The 22,844-nt window shown below is 45.1% G+C and overlaps 1 protein-coding gene across 1 annotated transcript in view; it reads right to left on the bottom strand.

The window, feature by feature from the left end:
* LOC141165727 (dynein axonemal heavy chain 3-like) overlaps positions 1-22,844 on the bottom strand; it is a 2,796,342-nt gene that overhangs the window by 418,942 nt on the left and 2,354,556 nt on the right. Inside the window, exon 59 of the mRNA XM_073651577.1 lies at positions 8,192-8,363. Within this exon, the coding sequence (XP_073507678.1) occupies positions 8,192-8,363 (172 nt within the window). The remainder of the gene's footprint in view (positions 1-8,191; positions 8,364-22,844) is intronic.

Raw genomic sequence — 22,844 nt, 5'->3', positions numbered from 1 at the left:
TGTTGTGGGTGCAGCAGAGCGTAGCATAACTCCCCACGGGAGGAGTATAGCCTCAGGGCAGTGTATGCGGAGGATGGGGGTGATGGTGCAGGGCAGCAGCAGTAACGACACGGAGTCAGTGATGCAGTTCAGGGCCTTTACTCACAGTTCTTATTATCCAGACCACGTCTGCAGGTAACGGCTGCCCACGTCGTACTGTGCTCACCAGGTGAGGGGCTCAGACAACTCCCAGATAACTTTGGAGCGCTTCACAGGACCCCCTTTGTGTGTCCTTTGTCTGGCCTTTCTTACCAACACTTCTGTCCGGCTGCCTCGGGCCTCCTCTTGGTAAACTTGGCGCCAGTTTCCCTGACCCTATGTGGTGCCTTCCTAGCGGGTGGAGCAAGGGGCTGCGCCACATAAAATGTCAGAGCCTCCGGTTTCTAGCTGAGGGTCGTTTCCTGCCTCCACTAGTTCGGGGACCGGTCTCCCCCTTTGGCCTGACCCCTCCACGCAGGTGGATTCGGGCGTGCGGTGGCGACTCGCCCGTCCGCACCCCTGGGATCCCTTCATTCCTCGTTCCTGGAGCCTTCTCCGCTCCTCTTCCTTCCTTCTCCCTCTTGCAGGCCTGGGCCTCTGTTACTAGGCCCGCCTCCGGAGCAGAGCTCATGCAGAGCCCCTGCTCCCTGCCACTTCTGCTCAGACTTCTCTGCACTGAACTAAGATGGTGCCCACCTTTTATACTCCCTTCTCAATGCACCCAGGAACTGCTTCCTCCCTGCTCTTGCACTGCAGGGTTCCCCTTCCTCAGTGTTCCCTCCCCCCACTCCAGCCAGGGACAGGGACTGTCGTGCCCATCTCAGGGGCATATTGGTCGCCCTGCCCCACGGCAATGTGGTGTAATGCATGCAGGTGTCGGGTCCTGATCCACACTCCATCCTTATCTGAGAGTGAGATATCACACCTCTGGGTGAGGTGCAATACGTCTGTAGCAACCGAGCCCTCGGTGCTACAGTTCCATTTATCTTCAGCCTAGGTGACGTATTGTGATACAGGGCCGTGATTTTGGCTATAAAAGGGTCCCCTAGACCCCTACCCCAAGCTTTTTAAGAGAATCATATATGGCGTGCCAGGAGACTCTATGGAATGCTTTCTCAGCATCCAACGAGAGTATCTACTTACAAATTTTTAACTGCATCTAGCCCAGGAAATACTTTGTGCCTAGTAGCAGTGTCTGCTAGTCAGCGGATTATCCCGGCTGTTAAGCAAGCTACACCACCTGTAGTTTGGACACTTAATTTTTTCAAAGGAAATGCTTCGGGACCACGGGATACTTAGTGAAGAGCATCAGGAGGCACCCCAAGGCATAGGGGCTGGGACTGGCACTAGGATGCCTTGCGGTGGACAGCCGAGCTCGATCCTTATAAAAGCTTTTTAACTGCAGCAGCTTTAGTGGACGCTACTGGAGCTGGAATTACGCGGCTGCTGGCATGAGACTTGCCCTCCAATAGATCCTTGTAAATGGATTTAAAGTGTATTCATTCAAATTAGAGGGACAATTTAAATTAAAAAGCTTAGAGCTGCCTCCACCACAGGGGGGCTCTCTCGACCCACCAGCGGACAGGCACCAGTATTGGGAGAGGGGGGCTGGCCGTCAGGGTTCACCGCGGCTCTGGCACAAACCCGGCGACACGGAGGTGGCACGGGCAGGAGCGGACTGGCCGTCTCGGCTTCTCACTTTTTGGATTTTAGAAGGGCATGACATGCCTATATCTGTGTCTCCCCCTCCTTTTACTCCTCCACCTCTTTTCTTTTCGCATGACTATATGTACTTGTCACTTTTCCATGTGTTAGTTGTGTCTTCTGAGCAGTTTGTCAGCTTTTGGACACCTTTGAAGGTGTTTTCTATGTGTTTCTATGTGTTTTTGTTTGCCTGCCATTGGTTTTAATGGTGTTCGAAGGTGTTCGACGAACAGTTCGACGAACAGTTCGGCGAACACACGGGTGTTCGACGAACCGAACCGAACTCGAACACTACGGGGGTGGCTCAACACTAGAGGGGACAGAGGACATCCCTGCCTTGTCCCATTGGTGATTGTGAAAGGTGATGAAAATGTTCTGACGCACCCCTTGGGCCTTGGGACACCCGGAGCCGGACCCTTTTTGGTGGATGCTGGTGGTTGTAGTCTTCGTGGCGGCGATCCGGTTCCGTGGCTCAGGGCGGTCAAACCAGTGGCGGAACTATTTATGTGGTTTTGATGTTTAAATGTCCGACTACGCCACCCGTGGATTGTGGTCAGAGTGAACCGCCGCTACAGGGCAGACCGCTAAGGCTGGTGTTGTGGGTGCAGCAGAGCGTAGCATAACTCCCCACGGGAGGAGTATAGCCTCAGGGCAGTGTATGCGGAGGATGGGGGTGATGGTGCAGGGCAGCAGCAGTAACGACACGGAGTCAGTGATGCAGTTCAGGGCCTTTACTCACAGTTCTTTTTATCCAGACCACGTCTGCAGGTAACGGCTGCCCACGTCGTACTGTGCTCACCAGGTGAGGGGCTCAGACAACTCCCAGATAACTTTGGAGCGCTTCACAGGACCCCCTTTGTGTGTCCTTTGTCTGGCCTTTCTTACCAACACTTCTGTCCGGCTGCCTCGGGCCTCCTCTTGGTAAACTTGGCGCCAGTTTCCCTGACCCTATGTGGTGCCTTCCTAGCGGGTGGAGCAAGGGGCTGCGCCACATAAAATGTCAGAGCCTCCGGTTTCTAGCTGAGGGTCGTTTCCTGCCTCCACTAGTTCGGGGACCGGTCTCCCCCTTTGGCCTGACCCCTCCACGCAGGTGGATTCGGGCGTGCGGTGGCGACTCGCCCGTCCGCACCCCTGGGATCCCTTCATTCCTCGTTCCTGGAGCCTTCTCCGCTCCTCTTCCTTCCTTCTCCCTCTTGCAGGCCTGGGCCTCTGTTACTAGGCCCGCCTCCGGAGCAGAGCTCATGCAGAGCCCCTGCTCCCTGCCACTTCTGCTCAGACTTCTCTGCACTGAACTAAGATGGTGCCCACCTTTTATACTCCCTTCTCAATGCACCCAGGAACTGCTTCCTCCCTGCTCTTGCACTGCAGGGTTCCCCTTCCTCAGTGTTCCCTCCCCCCACTCCAGCCAGGGACAGGGACTGTCGTGCCCATCTCAGGGGCATATTGGTCGCCCTGCCCCACGGCAATGTGGTGTAATGCATGCAGGTGTCGGGTCCTGATCCACACTCCATCCTTATCTGAGAGTGAGATATCACACCTCTGGGTGAGGTGCAATACGTCTGTCGCAACCGAGCCCTCGGTGCTACAGTTCCATTTATCTTCAGCCTAGGTGACGTATTGTGATACAGGGCCGTGATTTTGGCTATAAAAGGGTCCCCTAGACCCCTACCCCAAGCTTTTTAAGAGAATCATATATGGCGTGCCAGGAGACTCTATGGAATGCTTTCTCAGCATCCAACGAGAGTATCTACTTACAAATTTTTAACTGCATCTAGCCCAGGAAATACTTTGTGCCTAGTAGCAGTGTCTGCTAGTCAGCGGATTATCCCGGCTGTTAAGCAAGCTACACCACCTGTAGTTTGGACACTTAATTTTTTCAAAGGAAATGCTTCGGGACCACGGGATACTTAGTGAAGAGCATCAGGAGGCACCCCAAGGCATAGGGGCTGGGACTGGCACTAGGATGCCTTGCGGTGGACAGCCGAGCTCGATCCTTATAAAAGCTTTTTAACTGCAGCAGCTTTAGTGGACGCTACTGGAGCTGGAATTACGCGGCTGCTGGCATGAGACTTGCCCTCCAATAGATCCTTGTAAATGGATTTAAAGTGTATTCATTCAAATTAGAGGGACAATTTAAATTAAAAAGCTTAGAGCTGCCTCCACCACAGGGGGGCTCTCTCGACCCACCAGCGGACAGGCACCAGTATTGGGAGAGGGGGGCTGGCCGTCAGGGTTCACCGCGGCTCTGGCACAAACCCGGCGACACGGAGGTGGCACGGGCAGGAGCGGACTGGCCGTCTCGGCTTCTCACTTTTTGGATTTTAGAAGGGCATGACATGCCTATATCTGTGTCTCCCCCTCCTTTTACTCCTCCACCTCTTTTCTTTTCGCATGACTATATGTACTTGTCACTTTTCCATGTGTTAGTTGTGTCTTCTGAGCAGTTTGTCAGCTTTTGGACACCTTTGAAGGTGTTTTCTATGTGTTTCTATGTGTTTTTGTTTGCCTGCCATTGGTTTTAATGGTGTTCGAAGGTGTTCGACGAACAGTTCGACGAACAGTTCGGCGAACACACGGGTGTTCGACGAACCGAACCGAACTCGAACACTACGGGGGTGGCTCAACACTATTCAACACCACTAAACATGGGCTATAACATGTATGAAAATAAAGCCTGATTACTATCATATGTAGGAAGATGTTGTCCCAGAGAATATTTTGACCTACTGCTATAGATACCAGGGGTGCTGAAGTAAGAGAAGGCTGCCCACACTGCTGTTCAACTTGTCTTTCTGAATGTTGAGATGCTGCTGTGACCTGGAGAAAGCTTATACCATATACTGTGAAGCTATCTCCATGTCACAGCAGCCGAGCTTACTACTGCACATGCTCATTAATGTTGTAGGACAGGTTTATGCCATTGTAACAAAATAGCGACCATTTTAATGTAGGATAGTGATTATCTTCCTAATGAAAGTAAGCATATTTTCCTTCATAAAGTTATATAGGAAATAATTATTACTTACTTTTTTAGTTTGTTTATTAATGTATTCCTTGGGAACCAATTTATCTTACAAGGTTTTGGCTCCAGTCAATTTGGTTTAAAGCTTGTCATGCGGCTATGTTATATTATGAAAAAAATATTTAAACATTCAAAGATATCCTTGTCACCAGGTTTTTGCTATGTAATCTGAGAGCACCATAATATAGGGGACGAGAACCTGACTCCAGCGATGTGTCACTTACTGATCTGTGTTTTGCTGTTTCATTACAATCAGTGATTTATCAGCAGGAGATTATCACTATAGGACAGCTAGCCTGGTGCCTCCTGGTCCAACCATGCCCCCAGCACTGATTAGCAGCTTTCACTATACAATGTACTACAAAGCTGTGGTGTGGACGAGGTTATACACAGCTCAAGAAATGAGCTCTATAAAGATCTAATTTTATGTTTTTTGAAACAATATTGTTAATAGTTACATAAATATTATACACAGGAATGTAGTAACATGGCAGTACAATATATTCTAATACACTATACTATGTAGTAGCATGGCAGTACTATGCATAGATGTAATATATAGTAATATGTATATAGTTATTGCATTGTCAATCCTTTGTGTGCATATTCACATTTACATCTTGAGAAATAAAATTACTCCTTAAACTACATAAACTTAGTAAAAGTTACATTGTATTCACTGTAATAGCATTCAAAGTGACAGAGAAGTAGACAATTAGGTACAAATTACTTGAAATTACAACACCCACTCAAAATATTCTTAAACCCATGTCCACATACAAGCTCACTATAATTCTTTTTCCATCCCTAAATTGTGTGCCTAGAGTTTATTGCCAGTTCATTTCCTGCTTGATAAAGCATGATGATTTTGAAGCAAACTAAAGTGAAGAAAAACACAGGCTATTCTTGTTCTTTTGCAAATGTACTGTAGTGGTCTTTATCAAAACCTTTCAGAGAGAATAGTAAATCACCAGTAGAATATAAAAAATACATCAAATCTGCTCAAGCAAAATGTCAATATACAAGGGAAGTTTAGAATAAAAATAAAATTGAAGCAACGTGTATATGTGTGTGTGATCCCTTTGTCTTAACCTTTTTGAGGCAATTATTATATTTATGTTAATGGACCATTTTCCCAATCATCCAGAATTTAATGGAAACATGCACTTTTATGGGTTGTTGCATCTGAGACAACCACTTACAGAATACAGCTGCTCTGGCAGCTGAGGGAAAGCTTTGTCTGATGAGTGAGGTGCCAGAGAATAGCTCTCTTTTCGAGAACATGGAAAAAGGGGTCTCAAGAAGTTGCCCCCTCTAAATTAAGTAAAATTAATTTGTCATATGTAGAGGTGTTGACTTTGTGAGACAACTTATTATAAAAATAAGGCCATCAATATGATATTATAATGATGACATAAGAAACTAAATAATCGCTGGCGTTGATGGTGGTAGTGGAGGGGGGGTGACAATCTGAAGAGAGAGAGAGTGGGAGAGGGGGAGAGCAAGAGAGAATGAGAGAGAGGGAGAGAAAGAGAAAGGGATAGAGATGGAGAGAGGAAGAGAGAGAAGGTGAGAAATAGAGAAGCTAAGAGAGAGAGGAGGGAAAGAGAAAGATGGCAAGAGAAAGGGGAGCGAAAGAGAGAGAGAGAGATGGAGAGAGATGGCGAGAAATATAGAGAAGAATGGAGAGAGAGGGGAGGGAAAGAGTGAAAGTGAGAGCAATCACTCTTACTGCACCCAGACTATGAAATGGTATAAAGTGAAAGGAAGGGAGAGGCAAACCAAAATGGGGATAAGTAAAACTTCCAAACAGCAATCTCCTAAATTACTTCTCTTTCCACAGCTTACAGCTCCAAACCAATTCCAAGATATAGCAAGCTATCACTGGCAACTACCCAAGCTAAGAGGTGAATACTCATACCAGAGGGGAGTGGACAAATCAGAACAGCTGAGGTAACTCAGAATAGAAAGCTTTAGGAGACAAGCAGGAGTGTTTAACCCTTACAACCAACAAAGAGAAATCTGAATAGCTAACTGAAAAGCAAAGCAGATCAAACCAGTGCAGGCGTATGTGTAGCCAAACACTGAGATCTTCTGACACCTGAAATAGAGGAGACCATTCTCTGTCATGTTATCCCCGGATAGAGAGAGAGAAGTTGTAAATTCAGGGGTTTGGGGTGAGTCAAAACAGAGGGGAGGAAAGATGGAAGGGAAAAAGGAAAGAACTCAAAGAGAAAGGGCAGGGGGAAAGGGAAAGGCAGAAGATAGTGAAGAAGATGAAGAAGATAGAAGGGAAGGAGAGAGACTATTGTGTGGAATCTGTTCACAATAAAGTCTATTTTTTTTTTTAGATTTGTGACACACATGAATTTTGTATGTGAAGCAAATCCTAATGTGATAATGCACCTTCACCATGCATGATGTTTATTACCTCAAATTCACAAAAACATTTTTCATTGTCCATACTATTTGATAGCCCAACATTTTTCATGTCTACAGTATGTCATGTCTATGCTTAGATTAATTATATTAAATGCATTTACCAGCCCAGGATTTTCATTGCCTATAACTTTCAGTAGAATACCAGCTGCAACAAGTCACTGACTATCCAAAGAATAGGTGATGACTACAAAATAAGTGGGAGTTACATAAAATACTACCATGAAATAATAATCACATAAATTAATTCAATAGGCAATCCCACATATTAAAAAAATTAAACTTATATCTTTTAGTTTTTATATACCATATCTAAGTAGATGGACAAGTATTCAAATGCATCATTATATTGTATGAATAGTCATAGACTATTTGAGGACCAGAATAAATCTTCAAAAGGTTGTCCATTACTTGGACAACCCTATCTTAAATGCCAGAATCCCCTAAGTCACATAAGAACAGCTTATACTCACCTCCCCACTGATGTCAACATCCGATCTCCCCAAACTCAAGTGTATCGTTATGTCACTTGAGCACTGTAGCCAATCAGTGGCCACTGACCAGCTGCAGTCTTTACCATTTTGTCAGAGTGGACATCTGCTCTGATTGAATATTGAGGAGCAGTAGCTGATCAATAACTTCTAATTGGCTGCAGCGCTTATGTAACATAACAAGAGGCAGAAGACCCGATGTTGACATCACAGGAATATTATAAGTATGAGCTTTTCTTATGTTACTCAGCATTTTTAGGAAAGGGTTGTCTAAGTAGTGGACAACCCCTTTCAGGGTGATAAAAGGTAATAAAGCACCTTAGATTCACAGTTTTTTTAATTGCTATATAAGTGGCTGCTTTGTGTGCTTCTGCACAACAACCCAACCCTCGCCTAAATAATGGACCAATAAAGATGGCAACTGGAAATTAACTACATGAATGAATGAATGAAATGTACAGCATACATTATATTGCATCTTCATTCCAAGTACGTTTTATTAACCAGTGCTACATACTTGTCGGAATTCCGCAGTGAATGGACCCAAATAGGCTACAATGCCGGCACTTAGCAACATGTCTCCCACTATGTTCTGGTATGTATCTTCCAGTTGAATGGCTATACCCCTCCAACGCTGCTTTTCTCCACCGAGTCCATTAATTAGCTTTTCCGCTCGATCCAGCTTCAACCTTAAATAATTAACATAAATATGAACATGAATATGTTATGAGAATAGCTATTATGGCATTATGAACAATTCTAAAGCAACGTGGGCATTTTTCTTTAATAGCATTGCCGTTCAAAGGTTGCTACCCAGCTGTTATTCTTGTACGAAAGCCAGTTGACAGGATAATTTACTGGAAATGATTCGATTAGTATTTTTAGAATTTGCAGGTACATGTAGCTTCATTTACATATTGAATCTGGATCTTTGGTCACCAACAGAGAGCAGTCTGAGAAGTGACTATACTGTGCAGCACTGTATTGTAATACCATCTGACAAAGTGATTAGTTGCATAAGGACCTCGGCTGTTTCATGTGCCATCTAATATGGAAAGAAAGCACATAGGCAGAGCGAGGCTGATACTCATTTTTACAGGTTACACATTTACATTATCTAAATGCAATACCACCAAGCTACCTTGTGCAATTCATAGCAGAGAAGATAAAAGTGCATAAATCACCGAGATCTGAGACACTAAATCAAAGTAAGAGTCTTTTGATTGAGAAAGCATTTCTCTTATCATTCTCTACTCAATACCGTATTAGTAACCTGAATATATCTCATCTCACATTTTATATCAAGTAAATCAGTTAACTTTGCACCCTGCTGCGTCTTTCCGCAACTCAATGTGTTCTCCTCATGACCTACATTTTTATAACTGCATAATTACCCAATTTCTATGTCCATTACTATAATTAGTGACAATGAGCATGGCTATGCCGTAAACTACGGTAATGCTATACATGGCATTCGTTATGCAACAAACAGGTTTCTGTATCTTATTTTTAAGTTATTTTCATTTGTCTCTCTTTTTTTTTTAATTCAGGTGATATCGGGGGAAAATAAAGGAAATACGTGTCTGTTTTTCCCATTTTTTCTTTTATTACCACAAAGCACTACTATAATGCATTTTAAGATTTGTTCCCCTTTCCATAGCATATTTTGGATATGTTTTTTAACATGGGAGTCAGGTAACAGCGATTTAGAATGGTAGCAAGCTTTATATTTAAATATTTATTTTCTACCTACTTTTAATTTTTTATTTATTTATTTTTCATTTATTTAACATGTTATGCCCCCATAAGGTCATAAAAGCCCCTTATGGGGCATTTTAACATTAAAATATTTATTTTAACTAATTTCACCTCTAGCTGGGGTTGGTATACTAGCCACAGTTACAGTGAAAAATCAGCCTCCTTGTTCCATAGTAGAGATGACTGGGTCTCCTAGGACCCAGCAGCTCCTGTTCCCTCCCTACACCCAGCAAATACATTACACCTGGCTCAGAAGGAAGTGCCTTTAGCGCTTCCTCTTACTGTATACACAGCGCTTGTTTTGCATTATGTATACAGTGATCGGGAAGACAGAGTCAGTAGCAAACCATCTCTGCCTTCTCTATGGGGAACTCTGTTGTATTTGACAGCCGGCTCTCCCCTTCCGCAGCTGCACGATCCTGTGCAGCTGTCCCAGTATGCAGTGATGTTTTAGAACATCACTGCAAAGTAGAATGGGGACTATCCGGATGTTTAAAGTCTATGGGCGGTCCGAACGTAGTCAAATACAATATGTGTAAATGCATTATATAGAACATACGAGATACACTCTTATCCATGCTACAATAGTTATTTTCTATGATAACAGCATTATTTTTCATGAACGTAAATAAAAGAGGCTTCAGACATGAGATTTTATACTGCAACAAATGAGCCCTCAGTTAAATGGGTTCAGATATCTTACATTTATGGCACTCACTAGTCCGTTAAATTTCATAATTTCCATACAAATCAATATAGAGAGGCACCAATGCTCAAATAATTCTCCTAGTATTTACTATTATTTGGTCACTGTATTGTTGTAATATTGGACTTACTTAGTGCACAGCTTTTTGTCCATTACCAGTATGATAGTAATATGTGATTATGATGTGGTGGTATTATCTGTCCCTTTTATAGCAGCATTAGGTTTTGTTTAGTAATGGTATGATGCTATTATTCATACATTATCGATACTCAAAGAGTTATCGCTGTGTGTTATCTGTGGTGATACATTGGACTGCAAGTAACATATACTACATTTGGACAAAAGGCAATATGCCTTTAATTTTGGTTACAGTAAAGGTTTGCTTACACAAGCAGATAATTGTTTAAATGAATGATGCAATCATCATACCTAGACATCACTAGTAAACTATGTCAGGCAAGTGTTTATAGGATGGAAATCATGAAGGAAGTGGTTGAATAGCCAAAGTAAAAAGAGGTGAAGAAAAAGCAGCTCTTACTGAAAACAGTCTTTTATTGCAATTAGCGGGACATGCGAGCAGCGTGCAGGGGTTGCGGGGGAATTAATGGGTGAAATGGCAGTTGGCCCCTCAAGTGTCAGTGTGCAGGGCTGTGGAGTTAAATGAGGCAGAGCTCCAAAGCAAGGGCTGCCAATCACCCTGAGGATCGGGACAGAATATTGTAATTGTGCATCTGGCAGTGGAGCTGCTGAGTCTCGCTGCAGAGTGCGGAGCAGCATGGGATCAAGGAGAGAGAAGTATTATATTTGTTTTTATATAAATCAGTGAGTACATGGTGGCCATAATACTGCAGGACTGTGAGGCTGCATTATACTCTGAGGGGGGCTGGTTTTAGACAAAGTGGGGCCCTGGGAAATAGTTTAAAGTGCGGCCCCAAATGGTAACATATTGCACCATCACACTGAAACATTTTGGTTGAATTTACATGCGCTGAGTTCAGGCCGCTAATCAAGCGTGATCGACAATACAGAAGTATATTATATGGAGGATGTTGTGGTGCATCATACTATGTGGAGAACTATGGGGTGCATTATACTATGTGGAGGACTATGGGGTATATTGTACTAATTGAACAAAATGCTACCTATTCGAGTGATTGAATAGTTTATGCCGGAACAAAAATCATTGTTCTCAGCATCACATCGTTTGGTGCAAACTGCAGATATACTACTGATAACATGGTGCATGGAGACTGACTGATTCATTAGTGATAGTTCTGTCTCCATCATTCTTCCTCAGCCTGTATAAAGAGGAGGGGAAACAAGCGTTGAACGACATCAGTATTGTCACGCTTGCTTAGTGGCTTGAACTCAGTCCATGTAAGTACAACCAAAATGTTTCTGTGTGATGGTGCAATATGTTACAATTTGGGGCCCCACTTTAAACTTTTGCCCTGGGCCCCACTTTGTTTAAAACCGGCCCTGATGGTATATCTATAATATAACCGGGGATGCGTATCTCTGTCGGAAGCCTCGATAGACTGCGCATGCGCGACACGCGTCTAGCTCCAGACAGAAGCACGCATCCAGCCGTTACAGGTAAGAGGAGTGTATGGCGCCAGAAATCGCGGTATGCGTAGGCAGTGAACGCATACCACGATCTCAGGCGCCATACTTACATACTTGCCTGACCGTCAGGAGCGCTGCCGCGGTGCTTCTCTTCGCCGGAGACCGGGGCAGGAGTGAGGCGTCAGATCGGCGCATGCACATAGCGCTATCCGGCGCCATTTTACTGAAGACACATTTGCAGTGTGTCTTCAGCAAAATGGCGCTGGACAGCACGGTATGGGCACGCGCGTACTCCAGTGCCACTCTCCTTCCCCGACCTCCGGCAGAACAGGACACCGCAGCGCTGGAGCACAGGGAAGAAAGGTGAGTATAACTGTTTATTTTTTTGTATGTGTGTACAGCGTGAAAGGGATGAGGGGGCCACACATAACAGGATTGTGGGGTGAGGGGACCATGCATACCAGGATTGTGGGGTGAGGGGATCATGCATACCAGGATTGGGAGGTGAGGGATACCACACATACCAGGATTGGGGAGTGAGGGGACCATGCATACCAGGATAAGGGGTACCACACATACCATTATTGGGGGATGAGGGGACCATGCATACCAGTATTGGGGGGTGAGGGGACCATGCATACCAGGATTGGGGAATGAAGTGACCATGCATACCAGGATTGGGGGATGAGGGGACCATGCATACCAGGATTGAGGGGTAAGGGTTGCCATGCATACCAGAATAGGGATGAGGGGTACCATATATACCAGGATAGGACTGCGGGGTACCATGCATTCCAGGATGAGGGATGGGGTGCCATGCATGCCAGGATGAGGGGTATCATGCATACCAGAATAGGGATGAGGGGTATCATGCATAACAGGATAAGGATGAGGGGTGCCATGCATACTAGGATGAGGGATTGGGTGCCATGCATACCAGGTTTCTGGGATGAAGAGGCCATACATACCAGAATTGGGATGAGGGGTGCCATGCATACCAGGATGAGGGGTACCATACATACCAGGATAGGGATGAGGGGTACCATGAATACCAGGATTGGGGATGAGGGGCCCACGCATACCAGGATAGGGATGAGGAGTGCCTTGCATACCAGGATGGGGGTGAGGGAGCCAAGCATACCAGGATTGGTGATGAAAAAGCCATGCATACCAGGATTGGGGATGATGGAGCCATGCATACCAGGATTGGGGAAGAGGGGTGCCATGCATATGAGGATTGGGGATGAGGGAGCCATGCATACCAGGATTGGGGATGTGGGGTGCCATGCATGCCAGGATTGGGGATGAGGGAGCCATGTATACCAGGATTGGGGATGAGGGAGCCATACATACCAGGATTGGGGATGAGTGGTGCCATATATACCAGGACTGGGGATGAGGGGTGCCATATATACAAGGATTGGGGATGAGGGGTGCCATGCATACCAGGATTGAGGATGAGGGATGCCTTTCATACCAGGATAGGGGATGAGGGTTGTCATGCATACCAGGATTTGGGATGAGGGAGCCATGCATACTAGGATTGGGGATGAGGGAGCCATGCATAACAGGATAGGGGATGAGGGGTTTCATGCATACCAGGATTGGGGATGAAGGAGCCATGCATACCAGGATTGGGGATGAGGGAGCCATGCATACCAGGATTGGGGATGAGGGGTGCCATGCATACCAGGATAGGGATGAGGGGTACCATGTATATCAGGATTGGGGATGAGGGGCCCATGCATACCAGGATAGGGATGAGGAGTGCCATGCATACCAGGGTGGGGGTGAGGGAGTCATGCATACCAGGATTGAGGATGACAGAGCCATGCATACCAGGATTGGAGATGAGGGGTGCCATGCATACCAGGATTAGGGATGAAGGGTGCAATGCATACCAGGATTGGGGACGAAGGAGCCATGTATACCAGGATTGGGGATGAGGGGGCAATATATACCAGGATTGGGGATAAGGGAGGCCATGCATACCAGAATGGGGATAAGGGGTGCCATGCATACCAGGATTGGGGATGAGGGTTGCCATGCAAACCAGATTGGGGATGAGGGGAGCTATACATACCAGGATTGGGGATGAGGGGTGCCATGCATACCAGGATTGGGGATGAGGGATCCATTCATACCAGGATTTGGGATGAGGGGTATCATGCATACTAGGATTGGGGGTGAGGGAGCCATGCATTTCAGGATTGGGGATGAGGGGTGCCATGCAGACCAGGATTAGGGATGTGGGGTGCCATGCATACCAGCATTGGTGATGAGGGGTGCCATGCATAGCAGAATAAAGGGGATGAGGGGTGCCATGCATATCAGAATAGGGATGAGGAGTGCCATGCATGCCAGGATTAGGGATGAGGGGTGCCATGCATACCAGCATTGGGGATGAGGGGTGCCATGCATACCAGGATTGAGGATGAGGGGTGCCATGCATATCAGGAGGGAGCCATGCATAACAGGATTGGGGATGAGGGGTGCCATGCTTACCAGAATAGGGATGAGGGGTATCATGCATACCAGGATTGGGGATGAGGGAGTCATGCATAACAGGATTGGGGATGTGGGGTGACATGCATACCAGGATTAGGGATGAGGGAGCCATGCATACCAAGATTGTGGATGAGGGAGCCATTCATATCAGAATGGGGATGAGGGAGCCATGTATACCTGGATTGGGGATGAGGGGTGCCATGCATACCAGGATGAGGGGTACCATACATACCAGGATAGGGATGAGGGCTACCATGTATATCAGGATTGGGGATGAGGGGTCCATGCATACCAGGATAGGGATGAGGAGTGCCATGCATATCAGGATTGGGGATGATGGAGCCATGCATACCAGGATTGGGGATGAGGGGTGCCATGCATACCAGGATTGGGGATGAGGGAGCCATGCATACCAGGATGGGGGATCAGGGGTGCCATGTATACCAGGATAGGGGATGAGGGGTGCCATACATACCGGGATTTGGGATGAGGGGTGCCATGCATAACAGGATTGGGGATGAGGGAGCCATACATACCAGGATTGGGGATGAGAGGCATCATGCATTCCAGGATTGGGGATGAGGGATGCCATGCATACCAGGATTGGGACTGAGGGGTGCCATGCATACCAGGATTAGGGATGAGGGAGCCAAGCATACCAAGATTGGGGATGAGGGAGCCATTCATACCAGAATGGGGATGAGGGAGCCATGCATACCAGGATTGGGGCTGAGGGGTGCCATGCATTCCAGGATGAGGGGTACCATACATACCAGGATAGGGATGAGGGGTACCATGTATACCAGAATTGGGGATGAGGGGCCCATGCATACCAGGATAGGGATGAGGAGTGCCATGCATACCAGGATTGGGGTGAGGGAGCCATGCATACCAGGATTGGGGATGACGGAGCCATGCATACCAGGATTGGGGATGAGGGGTGCCATGCATACCAGGATTAGGGATGAGGAGGGCCATGTATACCAGGATTGGGGATGAGGGGGGCCATGCATACCAGGATTGGGGATGAGGGGTGCCATGCATACCAGGATTAGGGATGAGGGTTGCCATGCATACCGGAATTAGGGATGAGGGTTGCCATGCATACCGGAATTGGGGATGATGGGAGCCATACATACCGGGATTGGGGATGAGGGGTGCCATGCTTACCAGGATTGGGGATGAGGGAGCCATGCATACCAGGATTTGGGATGAGGGGTATCATGCATACCAGGATTGGGGATGAGGGGTGCCATGCATACCAGGATTGGGGATGAGGGAGCCATGCATACCAAGATTGGGGATGAGGGAGCCATTTATACCAGAATGCGGATGAGGGAGCCATGCATACCAGGATTGGGTTGAGGGGTGCCATGCATACCAGGATGAGGGGTACCATACATACCAGGATAGGGATGAGGGGTACCATGTATACCAGGATTGGGGATGATGGAGCCATGCATACCAGGATTGGTGATGAGGGGTTCCATGCATACCAGGATTGGGGATGAGGGAGCCATGCATACCAGGATTGGGGATCAGGGGTGCCATATATACCAGGATTGGGGATGAGGGGGGCCATACATACCAGGATTGGGGATGAGGGGTGCCATGCATACCAAGATTGGGGATGAGGGTTGCCATGCATACCGGGATTGGGGATGAGGGGTGCCATGCACACCAGGATTGGGGATGAGGGGTGCCATTCATACCAGAATGGGGATGATAGAGCCATGCATACCAGGATTGGGGATGAGGGGTGCCATGCATACCAGGATGAGGGTTATCATACATACCAGGATAGAGATGAGGGGTACCATGTATTCCAGGATTGGGGATGAGGGGCCCATGCATATCAGGATAGGGATGAGGAGTGCCATGCATACCAGGATTGGGGATGAGGGGTGCCATGCATACCAGGATTGGGGATGAGGGAGCCATGCATACCAGGATTGGGGATCAGGGGTGCCATATATACCAGGATTGGGAATGAGGGGTGCCATGCATACCGGGATTGGGGATGAGGGGTGCCATGCATATCAGAATTCGGGATGAGGGTTGCCATGCATACCGGGATTGGGGATGAGGGGTGCCATACATAACGGGATTGGGGATGAGGGGTGCCATGCATACCGGGATTGGGGATGAGGGGTGCCATTCATACTGGGATTGGGGATGAGGGAGCCATGCATACCAGGATTGGGGATGAGGGGTATCATGCATACCAGGATTGGGGGTGAGGGGCCCATGCATACCAGGATTGGGGATGAAGGATGCCATGCATACCAGGATTGGGGATGAGGGGTGCCATGCATACTAGGATTATGGATGAGGGGTGCCATGCATAACAGCATTGGGGATGAGGGGTGCCATGCATACCGGTATTGGGGATGAGGGGTGCCATACATACCGGGATTGGGGATGAGGGGTGCCATGCATACCGGGATTGGGGATGAGGGGTGCCATGCATCCTGGGATTCGGATGAGGGGCCATGCATACCAAGATAGGGATGAGGGGCCATGCATACCAGGATGGGGGTGAGGGATGCCATGCATAACAGGATGTGGGTGAGGGGCCCATGCATACCAGGATGAGGGATACCATACATACCAGGATAGGGATGAGGAATGGGGTACCATGCATATCAGGATAGGAATGAGGAGTACCACACATACCAGGATTGTGGATGAGGGGTGCCATGCATACCAGGATAAGATGGTGGGGACAGGATGGAGACAGCACAAATACCAGGAGGGGGGCAGCACATACCAGCATGGGAGACCATCTACCAATAAAAATGCTCGCCAATCGGGCATATAATGGGTTCAATAGCTAGTACAGTATATATCGGTCTGTGCAAAACTGCGGTTGGAAGGTTATTTCCATCTCCCCAGCCTGTACTAACCCCCTAAGTATACTTGTCCAAATGCACATTTTTCATGTGGAAAGTTATCTGAAAACTGCTATATCCTGCACAAATATAGAATCAGGCATGCTGAAATCTAACAATCTAGATCCCTCTTTCACCCGACATCTGCTCTTGAGAGGAAGTACTCAGTACAGTAGCCAAGCCCATGAAATAGTCTAAAAAGGTGAGTTATTTATGTATTTTTAAAGTCAATCGTAGGGCAAACATAAATAAAACCTGTCAGCACATTTGTACATATGGAAGTAGTAGAATATCTGTAAAAGTGCTTGTTCCCCCATTCAAAATTATGCTTTTTTTTTTTGCAAAGATATGATGCCCCAGTGATGACAAATCTAGTGTAGACGTTACGTGCAATTGTGTCAAAGCACTTAGAAGAAGTAGTTTTAGGTTATGTGCCCACGATGCAGAAATGCTCCGGATTTTTCCTGAGCGTTTCTGCATCTCCCTGGCAGAAAAAACGCATGCGGATTGTACATGTGGATTGTACATGCGTTTTTTTTCTGTCAGGGACAAGCATTTGTCAAGCGTTTTTAGCATGTGATTTCACATGCTTTTGTCGAGCGCTTTTCCAAGCGATTTTAGCATCACTTGGAAAAGTGCTTGAAAGTTGGTCACGCAATATAAATCCATGCAACCGGAATGGATTTATATTATGTGACCAACATAATGTTAAAAAAAAAAAGAATTAGAACGTAAAAAATAAAAAATAACCTTATACTCACCTTTCCGGTGGCCTCGGTCTGCTCCCGATGTCGCTGCTGGCTCCGTGGTGGGTACTGGTAATGTGGACCTTCCATGACGTCAGCGGTCAGGTGATGGTCGCGTGACAATCAGCTGACTAAATGACGTCACCGAACCTCCTTGCAGATCACCTCTGGGAGCCAAGGAGAGGGCATCATCATCAGGAGGACACCAGGGGAGCGGGAGAGGTATTATTATTTTTTTTATTTTTAACTTTATAATTCTTTTTTAACTTGTAGGCCCGATGGTACCTGGGTTGGATGAGAGTCTCCTCTTCTCCAGACCCGGGTACCATCCGCGCATTAAATCGCATAGAAACCGCATGACTACATTTAGTGAAGCGGATCTTATGCGGTCCAATGCAAGTCAATGGCGGTGTTTTCGCAGCAGAATAGCACTAGAATTGGTCTTGCTGCAATTTTTACTGCAATGTGAATCCGCAGCGCAAATTTCCGCATGATGTCCACAGCACATGCGGATTTGCATTGCAGTACATGGCAGACCTATTACAAGCGATTTTAATGCGTTTTTGCAGCGAAAATCTGCAGCAGAAACACATTAAATCTGCATTGTGTGCACATAGCCTAAGTATTATTATGATTACATAGCGCCATCATATTACTCAATGCTTTACAGGTATTGTTATCCTTGTCACCATTGGGGCTCACAATCTAAATTCCCTATCAGTATGTCATTGGAGAGTGGGAGGAAACCAAAGAACCTGGAGGAAAGCAAGGCAAACATGGGGAGAACATACAAACTCCTTGCAGATGTTGTCTTTGGTGGGATTTGAACCCAGGACCCCATCACGGTAAGGCTGCAGAGCTAACCAGTGAGCCACCATGCATTGACATGCTCCCACTGCACTTCCAGCTTGATTTGCAAATGATGTCTACACTAGATTTCTCATGACTGCTAGAATAGATCTCTACAAAAAAAGATATCATTTTTATTTGGGAATAAGCACCTTTACCGCCATACCACTACTTTAATGTAAAAGTGTGCTCACAGGTTAGTTAAGAATTTGCTATTATCTGTATGAAGTCTTCATGTATATAGCTAATTTTATTCATTATTCAAAACATTAGCTTTGCCTCCCATGTGCGCCTGCAAACTGCATTCCCCTTAACTGAGGCACTGGCACCACAAAAAAATGATAATATTGATAGAGATCTACGAAATTCAGAATATAACATTATAAAAACCTACTTATATCCTTTTAAGCCAGTGTGGAGCCATTTAAAGTTTGAAGGTGACAATTATCAGATATGTTAGATGAAAGAAAAGCATTTTAGCCCTCTTCATCACTATAGTAATTGTTATAATAATATAGCTTTAACACAGCAGAAAGCTTACTACAAAACCCAACATTGACCTTACTATGAATTATACATATGAACCTATTCAGAAGCTGTAATGTTTGGTTCAATTATTTATAACATACATCTAAAATAATTTCATTTTTCTGAGAATTATATTCAAATGTCTCTGTAAAGTGGATCTAATTTCAAGCCACAAACTCATAAATAATAAGTTTTATTGTACGTAATACAAGTGGGCTAACTGAACAGGATTTAGATGTACCATCCATGGAGTGGCACTGTTCATAACAACCTCTTAAGCACTTTAGGCAGTGGCATTTTTCTGTTCTTCTCTTCCGTAATGCCCCTTCAAATAAGTGATAATCATGTCCACTTCTTAGCATTAATTAACACTACAGTAAGGCTATGTTCATATTTGTAATGGATTCTGTTACAATTGAAAGAAAAAAGTAGGACAGCACAATGTGCTCTTTTTTTGGTAATACAATTGACATCTCACGGGAACGCATTGACACCAAATTTAAAGGGGTTTTCCCACAAACAAAGTACACTTTAATCAACAGATCTTGAAATAAAAATAAGTTCCATAATTGGATGTGTTAAAAAAAATGTTCCTGTGCTGAGATAATCTCTAAATGTGCCCCTGCTGTGTACGGTGTAATGGCTATGTGTGACTGTGTAGGAAAATGGTCTGATCATACAACATCTCCTGGGCAGCAGGGGAAGCAAAAGAATATACCTGCTGGTTTCTGTAAGAAAAAAACATTGTCCTACCTGTTTAAAAACTTGTTCAGAAAGAATTAGCTGTGATCATTTGCTATCCTGTCTGAATACTCTCTTTTGCTTCCTCCCCTGCCCAGGAGATGTGGTATATCAGACCATGGTCAGACAGCCATTACACAGGGGCATGTTTATAAGATTATTTCAGGACAGGAACAATTTTTTTAACACATAGTAACATAGTTTGTAAAGCCGAATAAAGACTTGCGTCCATCAAGTTCGACCTGTTAGTTCTGTAATTGCTAAAGTTGATCCAGAGGAGGGCAAAAACCCCAAATGATTTAGCCAATCTTCACCTGAGGAAAAATTCCCTCCCGACTCTGAAACCAGCAGTCAGAATAAATCCCTGTATCAACCTACTATTTTATTTTATTTTTAAGTATATGCTGAAATCTGCCTGGTATCTAGAAATGCATCCAGTCACCGCTTGAACTGGTTTAGTGAATCTGACATTACCATCTCCTCACTCAGTGAATTCCATATTCTCACTGCTCTTACCGTAAAGAACCACTTCCTATGCTGGTGCTGAAACCTTTTCTCTTCCAGTCTTAGTGAATGCCCTCTTGTTACCGTAATATCCCTCCTTTTGAACAAATCCCGGGCAAGATCTCTATACTGTCCCCTAACATATTTGTACACATTTATTATGTCCCCCCTCAACCTTCTCTTTTCCAGGCTGAATAGTCCTAGTTTTGACAACCTCTCTGGGTATTGCAGTCCCTCCATTCCCTTTATTTATTTTGTTGCCCTCCTTTGTACCTTTTCAAGCTCATTTATATCCTTTCTATATATTGGGGCCCATAACTGAGCACAGTATTCCAAGTGTGGTCTGACCAGTGCTTTGTACAGTGGAAGAACAATGTTCTCATCCTTTGCAGCTATACCTCTTCTGATACATCCCATTACCCTGTTTGCCCTTACAGCAGCGGCCTGACTTTGGGCACTCCAATTTAGTTTGCTATCAATCAAGATGCCCAAGTCCTTCTCCATCTCTGAATTCCCCAATGATTTCCCATTCAGTGAGTACTGGTGACTTCCATTTTTCCTTCCCATATATATGACCTTACATTTCTCCTCGTTAAACCTCATTTGCCATTTAATGCTCCACCTACCCAGCTTATCCAAATCCCTCTGTAGGTCTGCACTGTCCTCTTTTGTATTAATTGTTTTACATAACTTTGTGTCATCTGCAAATATTGATATTTTACTATTTATCCCGTTGACTATGTCGTTAATAAAGATGTTAAATAACATTGGGCCTAGTACAGACCCCTGTGGTACCCCACTAGTGACGCTTACCCAATCTGAGTATATTCCATTTATAACCACCCTCTGCCTTCTATCCTTTAGCCAGTTAGCTACCCACTTGCAGACATTTTCCCCCAGCCCCATCATTCTCATTTTGTATACCAACCTATTATGTGGGACGCTATCGAACGCTTTTGAGAAGTCGAGATACACGACATCCACTGGTTCCCCCTGATCTACTCGAGAGCTAACCTCCTCATAGAAGTCAATCAGGTTTGTTTGGCAGGAGCGATTCCTCATGAATCCATGTTGGTTCGGGATTAAAAGATTAATAGCATCAAGATGCTCCGTAATTGCCTCTTTAATGAAGCTTTCAAAAATTTTGCCCACAACGGACGTCAGACTCACCGGCCGATAGTTTCCGGCGTCACTTTGCGCTCCCTTTTTGAATATTGGCACTACATTCGCCTGACGCCAATCAAGTGGCACAGACCCAGTCTCAACAGAGTCCTTAAATATAAGATATAACGGTCTGTCTATCACATTGCTTAGTTCCCTTAGTACCCGTGGGTGTATGCCATCAGGTCCTGGTAATTTGTTTATTTTAATGTTACTGAGGCGTTTCTGTACCTCAACTTGGGTTAGATTTGTCATACTTAGTGGAGGATTAAGCTTGTCACTTCTCATTTCTCCTGTTAGTTCGATTTCCTTTGTGAAAGTTGTCGAAAAAAAATTATTTAATAGATTAGCTTTATCCTCATCTTTCTCTATGATTTTGCCTTCCTCACTTTTTATCGGTCCAATATTATCCGATTTAATCCTTTTACTATTTATATACGTAAAGAACAGTTTGGGATTTGATCTACTTTCCCTAGCAATACGTTTCTCTGTTTCCTCCTTCGCTATTTTTATTTGTTTTTTACAGGTTCTCGTTTTTTCCTTGTAACACATTAGTGCCTCCTTACTGTTTTCCTGTTTTAATCTCTTGAATGCCTCTTTTTTGCTATTTAACGCCCCTTTTGCGTTCTTGTTCAACCATATTGGTTTCCTCTTATTTCTGGCCCTTTTATTCCCATACGGTATATACCTCTCGCACTGAGTATTCAGAATTCTTTTGAAGGTTTCCCATTTACTATTCGTATTCCATTGATTAAGTACTTTGTCCCAGTCAATAAGTTGAAGGTTTTCTATCAGCTGATCAAACTTCGCCCTCCTAAAGATTAATGTTTTTGTTGTTCCCTTATTGATAACCCTACTGAAGGGCATTTTGAAGTCGATAATATTATGATCGCTATTACCTAGGAGCCCCCCTATCTGTACCTCAGTTATTATATCACATCTAATTGTGAAACTTATTTTTATTCTAAGATCTATTAATTAAAATGTACTCTGCTCATGGGACAACCTCTTTGAGTTAGTAGGGACCACTGAGTGTCACTGGACCCATCTCAGCCTTAATCCTTTTTGTCTACGCTGATGACAAAATGGAACAATGAAATTCACAATGCAGATATTAATCTAGTCTTACATTACATTATTTATTTGATACTGATTATGAGAATTTACTTTCTATGGAACAGAGCTGTATCACAATTCTGCTGGCTTTATAAA

The sequence above is a fragment of the Phyllobates terribilis genome, unplaced genomic scaffold (assembly GCF_046119375.1).
Source record: "Phyllobates terribilis strain yellow unplaced genomic scaffold, ASM4611937v1 Scaffold_11__3_contigs__length_659146591, whole genome shotgun sequence".
Lineage (NCBI taxonomy): Eukaryota > Metazoa > Chordata > Amphibia > Anura > Dendrobatidae > Phyllobates > Phyllobates terribilis.
This window is presented reverse-complemented; position numbering and strand designations above follow the sequence as displayed.